Below are 18,575 nucleotides of genomic sequence, written 5' to 3'. Positions count from 1 at the left end.
AAGAACCCATTGTGGGATCATAGAGAGGATTGAAACACCATTTAAAGATCCCGAGCACAGATCATTGATGTATATTAGCATATCAGATTGGGATGAATTCCTCTAGTTTCATTTTACCAATCAACCATTTAGAATTGCGGGGTTTTGCAGAAGACCCCTCTTCACTCTCTTCAGTGGATGCAGATACGATCTCTCAATAAAAGTATCTTCATGGTAGACTTCAAGAGTTCACCACAGCAAAAACTTTTTTCTGATGAGCCTGTCTTTATTCTGTGTTTGAGGATCTAAAATTGTGCTTAATATGGATTGTGACTTTTGACATACACACCTTTATCAGCACGGACGCCTGGCGTAAGCAAGGTGAGGAATCAAACGGGTCATTAGACAGAGGATATCACAGGCATCACACAGTAGAACAGGGATACCATCATATAGGATAACATGTGGTGTGATGGGAGCTATGGGGTCAGACCTAGGGCAGAGTGAACCGGTGTGTCTGGTGATGTTAGTTACGGGCCCTGGCATGCAGACCTGTTCAGTGTTGCCAGATTGTGCCAGTTTTCCTTGGCCCATTCTGGCAACACTGAACCTGTTGGTAAGGTAACGAGCGACACCTGTCTCCATCCCTACGGTTAGAACTCTGAGATAAAGGGATCCGATCCAATAATCCCAGACATTACGTCCTATCCGTCCTAGCCATCCTTTCCTCACCACCTCGGTGATGGGATATGTCACGAGATCAAGCGAAGAGGAGACTTATGGCGCGTTTCCACTGCAGGGTGCGGTACGGTTCGGTTCGCAAAAAGGTGCGGTACGGATTGCGTTTCCGACGCCAAAAGTGGGCGTGACCCGGACTGAGCCGTACTCGTTTTGCCCTCGTCTTCAGTACTCCTCCGTTGGGGTACTGAGACGCCTGAAAGGGTGCCGGAAAATTCGAGCTACACACCCCCTCCGTTGATTGGTCAACAGAATCGTCACTTCCGGGCGACGTGGGGATAAAAACAAACAATCAGTAGCCTTGAGGTATTATTCTTTACAATGAACATGTTGCGTAAAAGCTTGCTTGGGCGAACAAGGAGTTGGAGACGTTCCTCTGCATACTTGGGGAGGAAGACGTGCAGAGGGAGCTTGCTGTCGCGTTCAACTTTTCCATTGTTTTTATTGAGCAGGCTACACTGTGTCGCGCTGCTATGATGTCACGATTATACGTAGCTGCCGCGGCAATCGACATCCGGCCTACCATAAAGGGTACTGTCGGCGGTGGAAACGCGACCTCGGAACTGAGCTGGGCTATACCGCCCCCCTCCCTACCGGACTGAGGCGAACCGAACCGTACCGCACCCTGCAGTGGAAACGCGGCTTTAATGAGGGCTAAACAAGGTGGTGCTCAGAGAACCAGACTGGTTCTGCCATGGGGGTCCAATGGTATTCATGCAATATAAATGTGGACAACCCCAGGGAAAAATCACTTCACCACCACAGTCGGAATTGAGTTACAAGTGTTGAGAATAGCTGAATACAAGTGTTGAGAATAGCTGCCCTACTCTAAATGGAGCTGCATAAAGAATAGTCAAGTGTACCGTGTGCTAAAGTAGAAGAGTGAGGAAGCTCTGAAGCCACTGGTGGTGGAGTCTTCTTGGTCATTTCTGGATTCTTCCTAAATCAAAAAGACTATTCCACCATAGCCCGCTTCTCTTCAAATGAAATCTTAAACCGAGCAGTAAACCAAACATTTCCGTAGCGTGTCTGAACCCAGATGATGAGATAAAGATCTCATCGTCAGAAAACTTCAATACATTACATAAATGCATTAAACAAACATCAGTCATGAATTGAGGAGTCAAATCTCTTCAGGCTACGATTAACGGGCAGCCCAAAGGGTTTTACCATTACAGTGATACTCTGATACACAGACCAAAAGGGTTATACCATCACAGCGCTCTGATACGGAGACCAAAAGGGTTTTACCATCGAAGAGAGCTGAGCCACAAGACAAAGCTCTCGATCTACCAGTCGATCTTCGTTCCTACCCTCACCTATGGTCATGACTCATGATGGATGGTTGATGACCGAAAGGACGAGATTGCGGGCGGAGATTTTTTTTCTCAGGAGTGTGGCTGGCGTCTCACGGAAAACCTCAGCCATCCGTAAGGAGCTTGGAATGAGGCCGCAGCTCCTCTACTTAGAACGGAGTCAGTTGAGGTGGTTCGGGCATCTGGTAAGGCTGCTCACTGGGCGTCTCCCTTGGGAGGTGTTCCAGGCATGACAAGTGGGGAAGACCCAGGACTAGGCGGAGAGATAATATCTCAACACTGGCCTGGGAACGCCTCGGGATCCCCCCGTCAGAGCTGGTTAATGTTGCCCGGGAAAGGGAGGTCTGGGGCCCCTGCTGGAGCTGCTGCCCCCGACCCCCCCGCGACCCTTCCACTGATAAGAGGATTGAAGATGAGGATGAGCCGCTCTGATATACAGACCAAAAGGGTTTTACCATTACAGTGATACAGAGACCAAAAGGGTTTTACCATTACAGTGATACAGAGACCAAAAGGGTTTTACCATTACAGTGATACACAGACCAAAAGGGTTTAAAATCACAGTGATATACAGACCAAAAGGGTTTACCATCACAGTGATATACAGACCAAAAGGGTTTACCATCACAGTGATATACAGACCAAAAGGGTTTACCATCACAGTGACATACAGACCAAAAGGGTTTACCATCACAGTGACATACAGACCAAAAGGGTTTACCATCACAGTGACATACAGACCAAAAGGGTTTACCATCACAGTGACATACAGACCAAAAGGGTTTACCATCACAGTGACATACAGACCAAAAGGGTTTACCATCACAGTGATACAGAGACCAAAAGGGTTTTACCATCACAGTGACACAGAGACCAAGAGGGTTTTACCATCACAGTGATACAGAGACCAAAAGGGTTTTACCATTACAGTGATATACAGACGAAAAGGGTTTTTACCATAACAGTGATACAGAGACCAAAAGGGTTTACCATCAAAGCGCTATGATACAGGGTGAGGTTAAGGGTCAGACCGTTGGGGTGAGAGGTCATATCCCCCTCTACTCTCCTTTGGCAGTCCTTCTGCCAAACTTCTGAAGACTTGTTTGAATGTGCACAGCCAATAGAAAGTGGAGGAAGGGTGTCGCCGGGCAAATGTGACGGTGGGTGGGGCCAGATGGTTGCCATGGAGACTTACAGTATAGCACCCTGGGGGACAGAGCCTTCGCCATCGCCGCCCCTACCCTCTGGAACTCCCTCCCTCTGGCCATCCGAAACTCTCATACACTCTGTTCATTCAAAAGTCAACTTAAAACCTATCTCTTCAGGACCACCTACAACATTTGACAAATCATCCTCCGCCATCTTCCACTCTCTCCCGCTCTCTTAATGTGTTGCCTATTGTTGTGGTGTTGTTTATTTTTTTTATTTTTTTTCCTTTTGTTTGAGTGTCTGTATTGTCTGTATGTATTCCTTTCTTATTTGTAAAGCGTCTTTGAGTACTTAGAAAAGCGCTATAAAAAACTGATTTATATTATTATTACATGGGGCTATCTTTGGGGAGACGGCCGTCGGGTAGGTGCCCATCTTCCTCCTGTACCTCAGCCGCCTGCGGGCGTAAGAGAGCAATGGAGAATCAGAAGAAAGAGGAGAGAGAGAGCACAGGAGGCGTCAGAGTACAACCTTATTGAAACAACGCACATTGTTTACAGTCAGAGTACAAACTTATTGAAACAACACGCCAAGTCTGCTGTGATTGTTCAGCATGCTTTACGCGTGCGTCGGCAAATTCATACCCCCGACAAGTTTTAGAAATTACGGCAGGAGGCAGGACTTCTGTCTGATGTCACACTGAAAAGTTTGAGGGCAAACAAGCTGTTTCAGGCACTTATTGAGGGGCGTTCTCGGTGGGTAGTAATACTCCCCCTTGCTCAGACTTACGTCATATAGCAGTCTAAAACAAAGGGAAAAGTCAAAAAGCATGATCACTTAAAGGTCACCCCTTTAAGAGGACAAGGGGAGCGGTCCTCACCGCTCCTGGAACTGGGCCGAGGGGACCAGGGCGGCCCGCAGGCTGGGGTCGCCCACCTTCTTGGCCTGCCACCAGATGGCGTCGTCCTGGCTCACCACCTGCAGGACGTCCCCTCGTCTGAAAGGAAGTCCCGCCTCCTGGCAGGGCGTGGCCTTGTCCTCGAAGGGGGTGTAGTCAAACAGAGCCCGCAGGTACACCTGTGGGGGCGAGCACCAATTGAAGCGAAGCCACTTGATTTAATTCATCCAGGTCCATAATGAGCGGGTTCTGGGGGCGTGGTGGAAGTTGAACTAGGGCTGGGATCCTTATCGCCTGATATCATGACTTCGGTTCTGATTCCATCTGTATTGGGATTTTGAACTACTGTGAATCAGTATTGAAGCAGCCATGAACAAGAGAATCGGACTGAATCACCAGGATCCAAAACAAACTGAAAGAAGCAGAACCTGTTGGCCCTCGACAGTTGGACACATCTGGAGGTCCTAACCCTAACGAGAGAGAGAGAGAGAGAGAGAGAGAGAGAGAGAGAGAGAGAGAGAGAGAGAGAGGAGAGAGGAGAGAGAGAGAGAGAGGAGAGAGAGGAGAGAGGAGAGAGAGGTGGAGAGAGGAGATGAGAGAGAGAGAGAGACGAGAGAGGAGAGAGAGAGGAGAGAGAGAGAGAGAGGAGAGAAGAGGGGAGAGAGAGAGAGAGAGAGAGGAGAGAGAGAGAGAGAGAGAGAGAGAGAGAGAGAGAGAGCGAGAGAGGAGAGAGAGAGAGAGAGTTTTTTTACACTACCAAAAATGCACGCCTTTTTCCCGGCATGGCCCGCACGTTTACACTGCCCGAGGTAAATTGAGAGAGAGAGATTTTAATGAATAATAAAGTAGTCTCACCCGACTCTCTTTCAGTTTGTCTTCTTCTGCGGTAGCCGGAATGATCTTGAGGGTGATAGACCCCTGGGACTGAGACTAATAAAGGTATTGATTATTATTATTACCACGTGATGAAGATCTTGATGATCATCCAAAGAATATACCGCACATGCATATTGCATACAAAAAACATACCCACACAAACGCTCACACACACACGGACACGGACACACACAGTTTACCAGAATCTGACTGATTTCATCCGGCCGTTTGTGGATAATCAGATTGCCATTGACCTCCCTAAGCTCATCTCCGACATGAACCAGACCTGGGAACACACACAAACACACGTCAAAAGGCAAACAAGAGATAAATCAAAATGTAAGTACACAAGCTGAACACAAATACTGTTGCATTTACTGTTTCACTGTAAATGTTCAACACTATCACCATGGCAACGAGCACAGAGACTCTTCTTGTGATCTCTCTTGGGAGACAATCTTGTGTCGCTAAGCCCAAGGATTTGTGGCAGACAGACGGTCTGAGTCAAACTTTAGCATTGAGGTTTAGTGTGACACATCCCTGTGTTATAATCTCTCTCTATGTGCCTTTTTACACTACTGAGTACTTTTTACCCTACTGAGTGTAGGCTAAAAACGTGATTTACTATTTACATGTGCAAAAACGCCAACATATTGTACACCTCTAACCAAGTCCCACCCCTGGAACCGCAATGCTGTCTAATTGCATTTACATCTGAATGAAACCGCCAATGTGTGAAGGGTCCGGGAGGGTAAATTGGGGCGCTAGCTCAAGCTGGCAATTTACCTCGGGCAGTGTAAACGTGCGGGCCATGCCGGGAAAAAGGCGTGCATTTTTGGTAATGTAAAAACGTCTCTCTCTCTCTCTCTCTCTCTCTCATGTAAAATCGTTGTTTGCCATGGCCAAAGCCAAAAAAAAGGACAAATAATATACCAGATAATAATGATAATAGTAAACATTTTAAGGATAAATTAATATCAAAAATACAACATATCACATTTGTGATATATTGATATATTTCAAACAGTGCTCTGATACAGGGTTAGGGTTAGACCGCTGGAGTCAGAGGCCATATCTCTCTCTACTCCCCCTTGGCAGTCCTTCTTCCAGAGTATAAAATACTGGAAGAGACTTATTTAAATGTGCACAGCCAATAGAAAGTAGAGGAAGGTGTCGATATAAATTCAAATTTAAATGTGTATACAGCGAAAAAGTGGCTATAATATTAGATGATGAGGTATAAGATAGAGGAATTAATAAAACAGAATCTCTTGTTCTGTCGAGGACAGTTTCAAACATGTTCCTGTTATCTCCAGGAGGAAGGTGTAAAGCCGGTAGCCCGGCTCCTATCTACTGTGTGCAGTAGCTCTTTCTGATACAATGAGGTGAGTGACCTGTCCAGCCCCTGGTTGTATTCGGCAGGTTATTTTATGGGCTTAGCGCTCGAATGAGTCACAATTGGCAAATACAAACATTCAAACACATTGTTTATTGATTATCTATCCTTTCTTCATACGTTTTTTGCAGAAATGTCTTGTCTCTATTGTTGTGAAGATATGAATCCCTTCTATCTTGTGGGTTGAACCGTTTCTTTGATACAAATAATCAAATGTTTGTTTGTGCTTGCATCTGTATGAGTGGTTGTGTGTCTATGGGCTAGTGCGGGGGTCGGCAATAGGCGGACCGCGGTCCGGACCCAACTGACGTCCTCTCCGGACCGAGACACAATTGCAACAATAATATTAATAATGCGATTTCTTTTTTATATATATAATTTTGATCAAGAGATTTTAACAACTAATGTTTGGGTGACTTTTATAAACCCCTTAAATACATTAAATTAACTATAACTTTATGGTAGGCTATGTTTTTGTTTAAACCTTATAATGCCAGTAGCCAATCAGATGATAGCCTGCCCTACGAGCTGTGCGACTGGTGCACGCAAGCGCTGCAAATTGACAGAAGAAAAGAGTGCCTTCAGTTGAGAGAGAAAGCTTCATTGCAGTTCAAGAGAAAGATGGCGTTCTCTAAGAAGAGAAAGGTAGATTGTGAGAACAGAGCTTTTAAAGAGGAGTGGACAGACTTATTTATGTTCATTCTGCCTGCATGCGGCTCTAAGCCTGTGTGCCTGATCTGCTCCGAGACGGTGGCGCTCGTCAAAAGCAGCAATGTAAAACGCCACTACGAAACGAAGCACAAATAATTTGGCATAAATTACCCTCTCAAATCCGAAGTGCGTGCACAAAAATTAAGGATCTTAAAGCCCAATATGCCCGATCTACAAACATGTTGACTTATTCATTCACTGCCCAACAACGAGCAAACGAGTGTTCATTCCGAGTAGCATGGATTTTGGGTCAGAATAAAAAAGCTTTCACTGATGCAGAGGTTGTGAAGGAGTGCATGAGTGCTGTGGCTGAAACTTTGCTAGAGGGAAAACAAAAGCAGGACATGTGTGAGAAAATCAAGCAAATACCTCTGTCAGCACGAACAGCCACAAGAAGGAGTGAAGCATTATCCCAGGATGTGCTAGCACAGCTGTATGAGGCCATTCAAAAAGCACCCTGTGTGAGTTTGGCAGCAGATGAGTCTACTGATGTGACTGACAATGCTCAGCTGCTTGTTTGTGTGAGGTGTGTTGTACAATTGTGTCAGTTCATCCATTCCTTCATTTAATTAATGTAATTCATTTAATTAAATCATTCCATTAATTCATTCAATCATTCATTTAATACACCATTATTTCATTCATCATTCAGGTTCCTGAACAAGGACAAGAAGATGTTCCAAGAAGACCTGTTAGGATTAACAGCCCTGAAGACCAGCACAAGAGGAGAGGATATCTACTTGGCCATAAAGGAGATGCTGAGGAAGAGGGGAATAGACCCCAAACAAGTGGTTTCAATAACCACAGATGGAGCTCCTGCCATGGTAGGGAGAGAGAAAGGAGCAGTGGCAAGAATGAAAGAGGACAATCCCGAGCTCATCTCTTACCATTGCATCATACATCAATCAGTCCTGTGTGCTGCCCTGTCAGATGAGTATGTTGAGGTGATGACCACAATGATGAGAATGATCAACTTTCTCCGGGCATCTTCCTATGAACATCGCATGCTAAGGGAATTCCTCCGAGAAGTTGATGCCGATTATGATGAGCTCCTGCTCCACAATGATGTTAGATGGCTCAGCAAAGGCAGGGTGCTGGAGCGCTTTTGGTCCATTCGAAAAGAGATCTCAGCTTTCTTGGCACAGCTGAAGAGCCAGAAAGCAAAACCCTTTTCTCTTTTTTAGAAGATGAGAGGAAGATGCACATTGTGGCTTTTTTGGTTGATATCACTTCTCATTTGAATGGACTGAACCTGAAGCTACAGGGCAAGGACAGTTCAATTGGTGACCTCATGACAGCTGTCCGCTCCTTCCAGAGGAAACTTGAGGTGTTCAAAGAAGACCTGCAGGGAGAGTGTGCAAACTTCCCAACAGTGAAGGAGGTCCAGGGTGAGAGAGATCAGACTCCTTTTGTTGACTTTGTTGACAAGCTGATTGTCAACTTTGGCAAGCGTTTTGACAGCTTCAGCTTTGGACAGCAGCTCACCCTGTTCATCCAGAACCCATTCCTGATCACAGATATGAGGGGATTCACACAGGAAGTCAAACAGCTCTTCAGGTGGGCAAACGCTGGGCCTCTACAAATGCAACTGTCAGATCTGCAAGCAGATGTGGCGCTGAAAGAGCATTTCCAAAGAACTGACCCGGCCAATTTCTGGCTCCAACTGGTATCTGAGACAGCCTACCCAGGTCTGAGGAAGGTAGCCCTGCACATCCTGACCATGTTTGGCTCAACATACAGCTGTGAGGCCGCTTTCTCCACAATGAACATAATAAAAAATGAATATCGTAACAAGCTCACTGATGAGCACCTACAGATGTGCATGAGAATGGCCCTAACACCACTCCAGCCCAGATTTAAAGCCCTGGCAGGAGAAGCTACAGCTCATTTCTCACACTGAGCAAGAGCGATAAGTTTAGCACAGTCATATCATTTTTTTATTGCTAAGTTCAGCTCTTAATTTTAAAGGAGCGTAGGTTTTTTATTAAGCCCTCCGGTTTTTATTTTCTATTTTATGTGCAGTTGAATAGCAAAAATTTAAATTACAATGTTTAATTGTTATGTGGAAATAAGTGCCATTGTTTGTTGGATATTATTGAATGCACTTTAACACTTATGTGGCCCCCTGCTGGACAATATGTTTTAGGTTAATAAACACTGTTGAAATATTATTGAAATGAAGACCTTAATTTGATCTGATAGTCAGTTTTTGACCAAACAGACACTGATACTACTAGCGCCTTAAGTACTTATATTGGCTAAATATGCCTCTGAATCATAATGCACACCTTGACTGTTGGTACATAAAACACATGCAGTCCTATATCAGTGAAAACAACGGTCATAAAAAATGTGTGATAGACCCCCGGACCCAAGCTTGAGGATTTTTTTTTAAACTGGACCCATTAGGATTTTAATTGCCTACCCCTGGGCTAGTGGATCTCTGTGTGTGTGTGTGTGTGTGTGTGTGTGTGTGTGTGTGTGTGTGTGTGTGTGTGTGTGTGTGTGTGTGTGTGTGTGTGTGTGTGTGTGTGTTCACTCCTTACCGCTGCGGTCGGCAGCCCCTCCCCTCATGATGCGTGCCACGATGACCGCGCCCGTCACCTCGTCCCTCCGTATCGTAGCTCCCTGCAACACGCAGCCAATCAGCTCACAGCATTACACCCTGGAGAACCCAACCAGCCAATAAGCTCACAGCATTACACCCTGGAGAACCCAACCAGCCAATCAGCATACAGCATTACACCCTGGAGAACCCAACCAGCCAATAAGCTCACAGCATTACACCCTGGAGAACCCAACCAGCCAATAAGCTCACAGCATTACACCCTGGAGAACCCAACCAGCCAATAAGCTCACAGCTTTACACCCTGGAGAACCTAACAAGCCAATCAGCATACAGCATTACACCCTGGAGAACCCAACCAGCCAATCAGCATACAGCATTACACCCTGGAGAACCCAGCCAGCCACTCAGCATACAGTGGTGGTTCCCAAGCTGTGCCGGAGGGGGCCTGGCCTCTCACCAGGGGCTCCTTGTTCTTCACCAGACGGACGATCTTCACCGACTCCTCCTCCAGCTCCTCCTCCAGGTCCTCGGGCAGCGGGGGCAGCACCGGGTCGAAGCTCTTCTGGGCCACCGTGTCATGGGTGGCCAGGACCGCCTGGGTGCACACACACGCACGCACATTAAATTCTTTATTTGAATCCACCAATCACATTACAAGAGACAAGATTCAAATATTTCAGAGATAAGATAAGTCATTGTTCAAGGGTACAAAAAACATCTCCTGCGCCACACTGCCAGGCTGCTTATCACTGCTGATATAGAGCTGAACTTTGCTAATTGTTTAGATTTTCTGCTGGAGAACCCAGCCAGCCTTAACCCACTGAAAACACGGTTGTGGACATGCCCCAAGCTTCCAAAAATAAACACTATTAGCTTGCATTGGTAGCCTAGGTCCCTTAGTATTTCCAGAATGGGCTGGTATTTAATGATTTTATTGTTGAAAGCAATTTCCATGTACAGATCAAATACACAGCCTATCTCAAGTAAGAGCACTTCCCTTCTGTCTCTGTTTAAAAACACAACATCAGAGGTATTTGGGATGTTACACATCACATCAATAGAGCTGTTAAACCATTCCGGCATGATGCGTGAATGTTTGTACATGGTCACATTTTCTAGAGATACTTCCTTAACATTACTGGAAATAAGATCGACATGTCGGTCATGGCGTGCAATATACAGTCCTTTGTACATAGTACAGCCATTCACAACATGGGCAACTGATTCAAGTTGATGGCCAGAGTGCATTATACAGTGTGGATGGTGGTGTGCAGGATACCATAATGCCAGATTGTATTTGGTAGGTAGCACCTGCAGCCTAGCTTTGGCAGTGAAACAGAGGATGTCCTCCCCAACAGCAGCATTTTTGTACATGGAGTGGGAAGCAGAGTGGTCGGCAAAGTCTAGGCATGCTAGCTTTCCCTGCATTCTAAGTCCAGTCCAGTGTTGTTTGGTCTCTGTTTGTTTTACGTTGAGAAGGAATCTCCTTGCTGTTGTGTTCTGTAATATGTGTTGTGCCTCTTTGTGATATACAGTTGCCTCTGCGGTTACAGAAGGGTCGGTGACAACTGCATCAGATGCCTGTGGTGCTGTGTGTGAGTTTTGTTGTGTCCATTCCAGTTTGACTGACATTCTGTTGCACAGATCATTTAGGTCCGGCTAGTCCGACCAAACTCCAAAGCCTGCAGCTTGTGTGTCCAGTTTCCCGCTGCTTTTCCTCCCAAAGCCTAAGAAGCTGTCCTGGCCTGCTTTGGCCAGAGGGACCTTCCTCTTCCTGAGGTCCAGCATGAGGGAAGCTCTGGCAAGCTCTCTGACAGTGGCATCATCATTGTTGAGCATGCTGAGGAGGTGTGTCAGCCTGGTAGCAGTGTAACCCATTCCACGTTTGGGACACCCAGCCCCCCCTCTTTACGTGAGAGGAAGATAAGGTCCCGGGTAGAGTGTGAGTTCAGCCCTAGCCATTTTCGGACAGCCTGAACTGTTTTATTGTTCATGTCCTGTAAGACATTTTTCAGGATGTGGACGTTTGCAAAGAGGTGTTGAATCTTTGCAAGGGCCACCTCTCTGATAGCGTCCAGTTTCATGACTACAGGGAGTGGGGAGGAATCAATTAGATAGATTCTGTTCTTATAGGCACTACATAGCTCCTGTGCCTGCTCCCCCCACTCACCCGCAATGTTGATGTTATGGCCAAGATAGGTGTATGACTCGTGGCGTGAGTAGACCCTGATAGGCTGCCCCATTATTGTGAAGGAGGGCGGTTTGTCCGATTTGGCTTTATACCAGCGGTTGCCACCACTGCGTCGCTCATAAAGAGCTGCACACTTGGTGTGCTTCACCTCCAGCTTTGACCAGTGAAGAAATTCATCTGTTCTGGCCAGCATGTTATGTACGACACTCTCGTCTATGGAGGACACCTCGACATCATCAGCGTAACCCTGAACAGGGTTTGGGGATCTGATATCAGGTGGTGCACACTGACCCAGCCACTTGAGCCACTGGTTAATGGCAAGGATGAAGTTCACCGCACTGCCTGTTTTAATCCCAACCTGGAGCGGAATGGGCTCTGTGAGTTGGTGTCCACAGATCACCTGCAGAAAAGATCCCTTATATACATCCGTTATGATGTCTGCAAAGGGCTGAGGTAGATGGATCTCCTTCAGTGCATTCAGCATAATTTTGTGGGATAGTGTTCCAAAGGCATCTCTAAAATCTAGGAATACAGTAAAAAGTTTACATGATTCATGTTTAAAATCATCAACTCCAGTTTTAAGGCAGAACACATGCTCGTTCATACCCTGTCTGGCTATGTAAGCTTTTTGTTTGGGTGAGAGGATGCCTGTGTCCACAAGCCCTGGGAGGATGCGGCCAAGCAGACATTTCATAACAATTTTGTAGACAGTGGGAAGGAGAGAGATGTCTCTCCATGTGGATGGGTCGCTTGGAATATTGTCTTTCTTAGGTATTCTATGGATGAGGGACCCCTTCCATGATCCTGACACCTTACCATTAATCAAACAGGTGTTAAATAAATATGTTAGTATTTGGGTGGACTGGGGTTTTCTGGCTTTGATGGTCTCATACGTCACCCCATCGTATCCAATGGCACTGTTATTGGGCAGGTGAGAAATAACTTTATCTACTTCTTCAAAAGTGAATTTAGCAGTGGATGGATAATAATCTGGGATAACCGTCTCCAAGCTTGTGGACCAAGGGGGCGGGGTCAGCGTTTGCGTCGGGGGTGATTGACATTTGGCCATATAGTACTTATAGACGTCAGTAGTATTATTGACGGTTGGCGGGGGGGAGGGAAACATGCTATTATTTTCAATTATGTCAATAGCAGTAAGCAGAGACAGTTTGTCTCTGCTTACTCTCCTTTGGCGTTTGTGGCGTTCGTCTGCTGCCCCTCTGCTGAGTGATGGTTGGATGACGTCTCTCACGAAGATCAGCTGTCTCTCAATCCAGGAAGTAATGGAAGCTGGTGTCAACTCCGTTGGATGTTTATCGCTCAATGGAAACTTCTTTAGAATCTGTGTTGCGTATTTCAGTAGTGGTAATCCGAACTCTTTCCCGTTGATATTTCCTGTGCGGAATATTCCATTTTGGAAGAATACTCCGGTTAGGATGGATGCCACTTTACTCCACTTCGCAGGATCGCCGGAGCAGGCAAACTGCGCTCTTTCTTGGAGTAGTTTGATATCCAATGATTTCCTGAATTGTCTTTCATGAGTCTCGAACATTGTCCATTCATGGCATTGAAGTTGGCGCACGTAGTTATTAAAATCCACGGGGAGGTCTTCACCGTCCGATGGTGGTTGCGGGACGGGATCATGGGTTTGCCTCAGTTGTTTGTAGATGCGGCCACTGGCCAGGGCTTGTTTGAAGGCGATCCGTAGCACTGTGACTAGGCACATGTTAGATACTAATGTCTAAAGTATATCTTTCTCTGCTGCATTAACGATGGCAGTTACAACGGGCGAGATGTTATACTTGTATGTTTGTTGGTGCGGCATGCTGGCGTGCTGCCTACCGGCGTGACGCATGCACACACACACACGCGCGCACACACACGCACGCAAGCACACACGCACGCAAGCACACACACACAGCAGGTACCTTAAGGTGGGCTGTGTTCAGTAGTAGCAGTATACTAGGGTACCTTAAGGTGGGCTGTGTTCAGTAGTAGCAGTATACTAGGGTACCTTATGGTGGGCTGTGTCCAGTAGTAGCAGTATACTAGGGAACCTTAAGGTGGGCTGTGTTCAGTAGTAGCAGTATACTAGGGTACCTTAAGGTGGGCTGTGTTCAGTAGTAGCAGTATACTAGGGTACCTTAAGGTGGGCTGTGTTCAGTAGTAGCAGTATACTAGGGTACCTTAAGGTGGGCTGTGTTCAGTAGTAGCAGTATACTAGGGTACCTTATGGTGGGCTGTGTTCAGTAGTAGCAGTATACTAGGGTACCTTAAGGTGGGCTGTGTTCAGTAGTAGCAGTATACTAGGGTACCTTAAGGTGGGCTGTGTTCAGTAGTAGCAGTATACTAGGGTACCTTATGGTGGGCTGTGTTTAGTTGTAGCAGTATACTAGGGTACCTTAAGGTGGGGCGTGTTCAGAAGGTAGAGCAGCTCTCTCTCATCACTCTCCATGGGTCCGCAGTGCAGCTCGTCCGCCAGCTAGTCAGATAAATAACCTGTTTCATTTCTCCATACGTCTCCATGATCGTACATGTTGTTAATGTTGTGTGATTTGCTTTGTCACAACAAACTGTACTTACGTCCTCCACCAGACAGGAGGCATTGTGGAGGACCGGCACCGGGCTTTGCTTCTCATACAGCTTCAGCTTACCATGAATCTGGATGAAGTAGAGCAGACAGACAGGGGGTGAGGCACGATGTTATGAGTTGAGCTTGTGACGTATTCCATCATGTTTCAGCTGGATATCAAACCACCAACAGTTTTTTTGTTAATACTATGTGAACTACTTCATCACCTTGGATTACAGCATTTGTTAAATTACTCAGAGTAATATCAGTGTAAATGTTGAATAACTAAATAACCAATTTTGACGCCCTCTTTAAAAAACCCTGACCCCTCCTTGGTTCGACACTTTCAGTTTTGAGCTGAGCTGTTTTTTCATTAGACCAACTAGATCCCTCTTTACTGTTCTTCCTTGGTTAATGAGCACGAGACAATCGCATAAACGATGACGATTGTCTGAGGTACAGTAAAGTTTCATGATAAGCCTATCAGAGGTAGTGTTTGGCGGGTGTTGTTTACACAACTTTGAAAGAGCACATAGGCGGACACACAACGACACAAGTGAGTCAACGAAAAACAGGAATGGTGAGCCCAAATAATCCCAAAAAAGCCTTCTTTAAATGGAAGGATAGCCATTACTTTTCCCTCCAAGAAGATAAAGGAACGAGTGTAATCATGAATGCCTCTCCACGTTGTTCTCAAGTAATTCAAACTTATTCAAACATCTTTCAAGGTAACATGCTTCCATGCATTCAATGCTTCCTTGCATGAACATGCACATGTATTTTGAGTTCCGTTAAAGAGGGGTGGAGGTGGGGTCCAAGTTCTTTGACACATTTGAGCATTTAAAAATGTACTTGAAAGTAACGCAATAGTTACTTTTAATTTGTTGCTCCAGCCAGGGCTGGAGTAACTAATTGAGTGAATTTTTGGGAGAAGTAACTAGTTACTGTGACTAATTACTTTTTTTAAGTAACTTACCCACCACTGTGTACAACATGGGGACCATACCTTCATGAGGTAAGCAATGCTTCTCTCTGAGAACACGTCCTGGAGGAAGAGCAGGTCCTGGTCGGGGTTTGCGTCGGGGTGGAGCTGAGAGGTGAGCAGAGCCAGGGTTTCATGGAGACCTGGAGACAAACCTACAGTGATTAGGTTCTCAAAGTCCAAAATGACTACATATATATCAAGTAGTTATATGTAAATAATTATCATCTTATACTACATATCTATATCAGTTGGTATCTTGGCCAGAGAGAGAGAGAGACGGCTTAGAGCAGTTGTCTTGTTCCTGAAAGGTTGCTAGTTCGATCTCAAGCTCCTCCTAGCTGAGTGTTGATGTGTCCCTGAGCAAGACACTTAACCCTAACTGCTCCCGACGAGCTGGCTGTCGCCTTGCATTGTTGACTCTGCCGTCGGTTTGTCAATGTGTGTATCAACTGATGTAAGTCGCTTTGGATAAAAGCGTCTGCTAAATGCCCTAATGTAATTGTAATAGAGAGAGAGATATCCAATCCATTTCACGCCCTGTGGAAATGTGACCCTTGGCCCAACATAAAGAAAATGGATTCCCAAAAGCCCAAACCCATGAGTCTTGTGATGTTCATCCCACACATGGCTAAGAAATTGATGCAGAGAGCAGTCATGGTGGGGCTGAACTCTGACAATGACGGGAGATAGCCTACCTGGATGAGGTGGCGGACCTGACACTCTGGTGTCTGGAGAACTGCCTCTTCATGAATGTCACAAAAACCAAGGAGATGATTGTGGACTTTAGGAAAGGACACCAACTGAGGATGAATACCCCACTGTGGATTAATGGGACTACCGTGGATAGGGTGAGCAGTTTCAAATACCTGCTAGTCCACATTCCAGAGTTTACCTCCGGCCACTAGGGGATAGTGTTGTATTGCAGACCGCTGACCGGCTGAGTTGGCGGTCTACCTTGTTGTGCTCGCTAGCATTGCAGACGTTCCCGTTGCATAGCATGTTGAGCTGCTGGCATGATTCATGTGAGTCTTTCCTGATTAATATAATTGTTATTGTTAGATACTTGAGATGCTTATGTGTGTATGCATTTATGTGCATGTAGGAATTACTGTTGTTATTACGTTTGTAGCTTACATTGTTATTGTGTGTGATTGCTTCAGGACTTCTTCATCTTTGTCATTAAACCCAAACTCTGACATCGAGGAGTGTATTTCTTCATGAAGAAGTCATGGTTGTCGTTGGATGTACTGTTCCTGGCTGCGCTTTCGAGACCGGAGATGTGTCTGAAGCACTCGCCATTGCGCTGTTGACGAATCACAGACTTGTCCATCGGAACCCGCCGGCCCAGATCCCGACTACGCATGGTCCGAAACTTGATCGGCCTAAGGTCGATGTTGGCGTGACGATAGAGGAATGGAACGTTTTCATCCGTCGCTGGGACGTCTTTCGCACCGGTTCAGGCGTCGGGGCTGCCCACGCCCCTTTCCAGTTATTTCAGTGCGCTGGGCCTGAACTTGGAGATAGCATGTTGAAGGCCAATCCCAACATCACCTCCGGACCCCTGGTGGATCTGATCGCTGCCATGCGTTCACTAGCCGTCATTCCGGTTGCCACATGTGTCCTGCGCACCGAGCTGCTTCAGTTGCACCAGGAGCGATGAAGCATTCCGTGCCTTCACCGCCATGGTGCGAGGGAAGGCGGAGACATGCGCCTATGTTGCAGTATGCGAGTGTGGCAAGGATGTGGACTATACCGACCACATCATCCGTGATGTTCTGATCAACGGGATTTCCGACTCAGACATACGCCGCGGACATACGCTGGGGATACCTGACATTCTGACAAAACCAGTGAACGATGTAATTGCAGTCGTTGAGAACAAGGAAATGGCCCGCAATGCTCTCCCATTGGCTACTAGAGAGATACGCCTCATCCACATACCTGACATTCTGACAAAACCAGTGAACGATGTAATTGCAGTCGTTGAGAACAAGGAAATGGCCCGCAATGCTCTCCCGTCGTCCACTCTATCAGCCATGTCGTCATTCCAGCGCCTACGGAGAGATCAATAGACGGGCCCCGTCCCGACCCCAGCCCCAACAGACAGGGCTAGGCAAGCCTCGTGCCGGGGCTGTAAAAGCACCTTTAAGGTCTTCACGGAGGGACCTCGCGATTGGAATACCAAGCCTCACCAGATTTGTGTCGGTTGCTATAGGGCCCGCCGACAGAAGAGGCGTCAACAGCCATCCAACGACGGTCAGCAGGCTGCCATGGAATCGGTGCCGATCTCCCAGATTTCATCGGTTCAACTCAAAGCACGCCCTGGCCGACGCTGCGGGGGCCGTCGCCGCACTCAGATGACACACAGCACTATCGGTGGTCCCACACCCATCAGGCTCGGGCACCACATTTTCTCCAGGGGGGAATGGAGGCGGGCCAAGCTAAGAGACCACCCCGAGTCTTAATCACCATCTCGGTCGACAGGTCAGTCGGGCCGCGGGGCAGCATCAACCACCGAGGCTCGGACAATGAGGTGAGCATATCCGCGATCGCAGACACTGGCGCACAATCTGATCTGTGGTCTCTTGAGGAGTTCCTCGCCTGCGGATTCTCGCGTGATGACCTGCGTCCTGTTAATCTTAGCCTGTCAGCTGCCAACCGCTCCCCCATAGCCATTGAGGGAGCATTCTTCGCTAGGCTCTCAACAGCCCCCAGCGACAGTGGTGTTACGTCCTGCCGCTCGATGGTGTACGTGAGCAGCTCAGTTCGAGCGATGTACCTCTCCTACGAGTCACTGCTTAACCTCGGCCTCTTCCCTGAAGACTTCCCATCAGGTAACAGTGGAGGACCCAGAGACGAGCATGGCCCTGGCGCACATGACATACCAATCAAGCCCTTGTTTGTGAATGCTACGAGGTCTGCCAACAGTGGCTGCACAGACCAGAGTAATCCCCAGGACGCTCAGTGCTCATGCCCCAAGCTTACAGCCCCTCCACCACGGCCTCAGGCGTTACCGTTCCCCTGCTCACCGGAGAACAATGGTCGGATGAAAGATTGGCTACTAGAGAGATACGCCTCATCCACATTCAACACTTGCCCTCATCAGGCTTTGCCTTGCATGGAGGGGCCCCCTATCGAAATGCACGTGGACCCAGCAGCCACGCCGAAGGCATGCCACACCGCGGCTAATGTGCC

At 47.0% G+C, this 18,575-nt stretch overlaps 1 protein-coding gene across 1 annotated transcript in view; it reads right to left on the bottom strand.

Moving 5' to 3' along the window:
- The window catches only part of LOC130371371 (MAGUK p55 subfamily member 3-like), a 37,704-nt gene that overhangs the window by 12,149 nt on the left and 6,980 nt on the right, over positions 1 to 18,575 (bottom strand). Inside the window, exons 2-11 of the mRNA XM_056577134.1 lie at positions 15,402 to 15,520; positions 14,407 to 14,484; positions 14,225 to 14,305; positions 10,090 to 10,227; positions 9,610 to 9,691; positions 5,157 to 5,242; positions 4,936 to 5,010; positions 4,063 to 4,259; positions 3,575 to 3,639; positions 329 to 346 (exon numbers count right to left, since the gene is read on the bottom strand). Of these exons, the coding sequence (XP_056433109.1) occupies positions 329 to 346; positions 3,575 to 3,639; positions 4,063 to 4,259; positions 4,936 to 5,010; positions 5,157 to 5,242; positions 9,610 to 9,691; positions 10,090 to 10,227; positions 14,225 to 14,305; positions 14,407 to 14,484; positions 15,402 to 15,520 (939 nt within the window). The remainder of the gene's footprint in view (positions 1 to 328; positions 347 to 3,574; positions 3,640 to 4,062; positions 4,260 to 4,935; positions 5,011 to 5,156; positions 5,243 to 9,609; positions 9,692 to 10,089; positions 10,228 to 14,224; positions 14,306 to 14,406; positions 14,485 to 15,401; positions 15,521 to 18,575) is intronic.

The sequence above is a fragment of the Gadus chalcogrammus genome, chromosome 18 (genome assembly GCF_026213295.1).
Source record: "Gadus chalcogrammus isolate NIFS_2021 chromosome 18, NIFS_Gcha_1.0, whole genome shotgun sequence".
Classification (NCBI taxonomy): Eukaryota; Metazoa; Chordata; class Actinopteri; order Gadiformes; family Gadidae; genus Gadus; species Gadus chalcogrammus.
The sequence above is the reverse complement of the archived record's forward strand: the minus strand, read 5'-3'. Positions and strand labels throughout refer to the sequence as shown.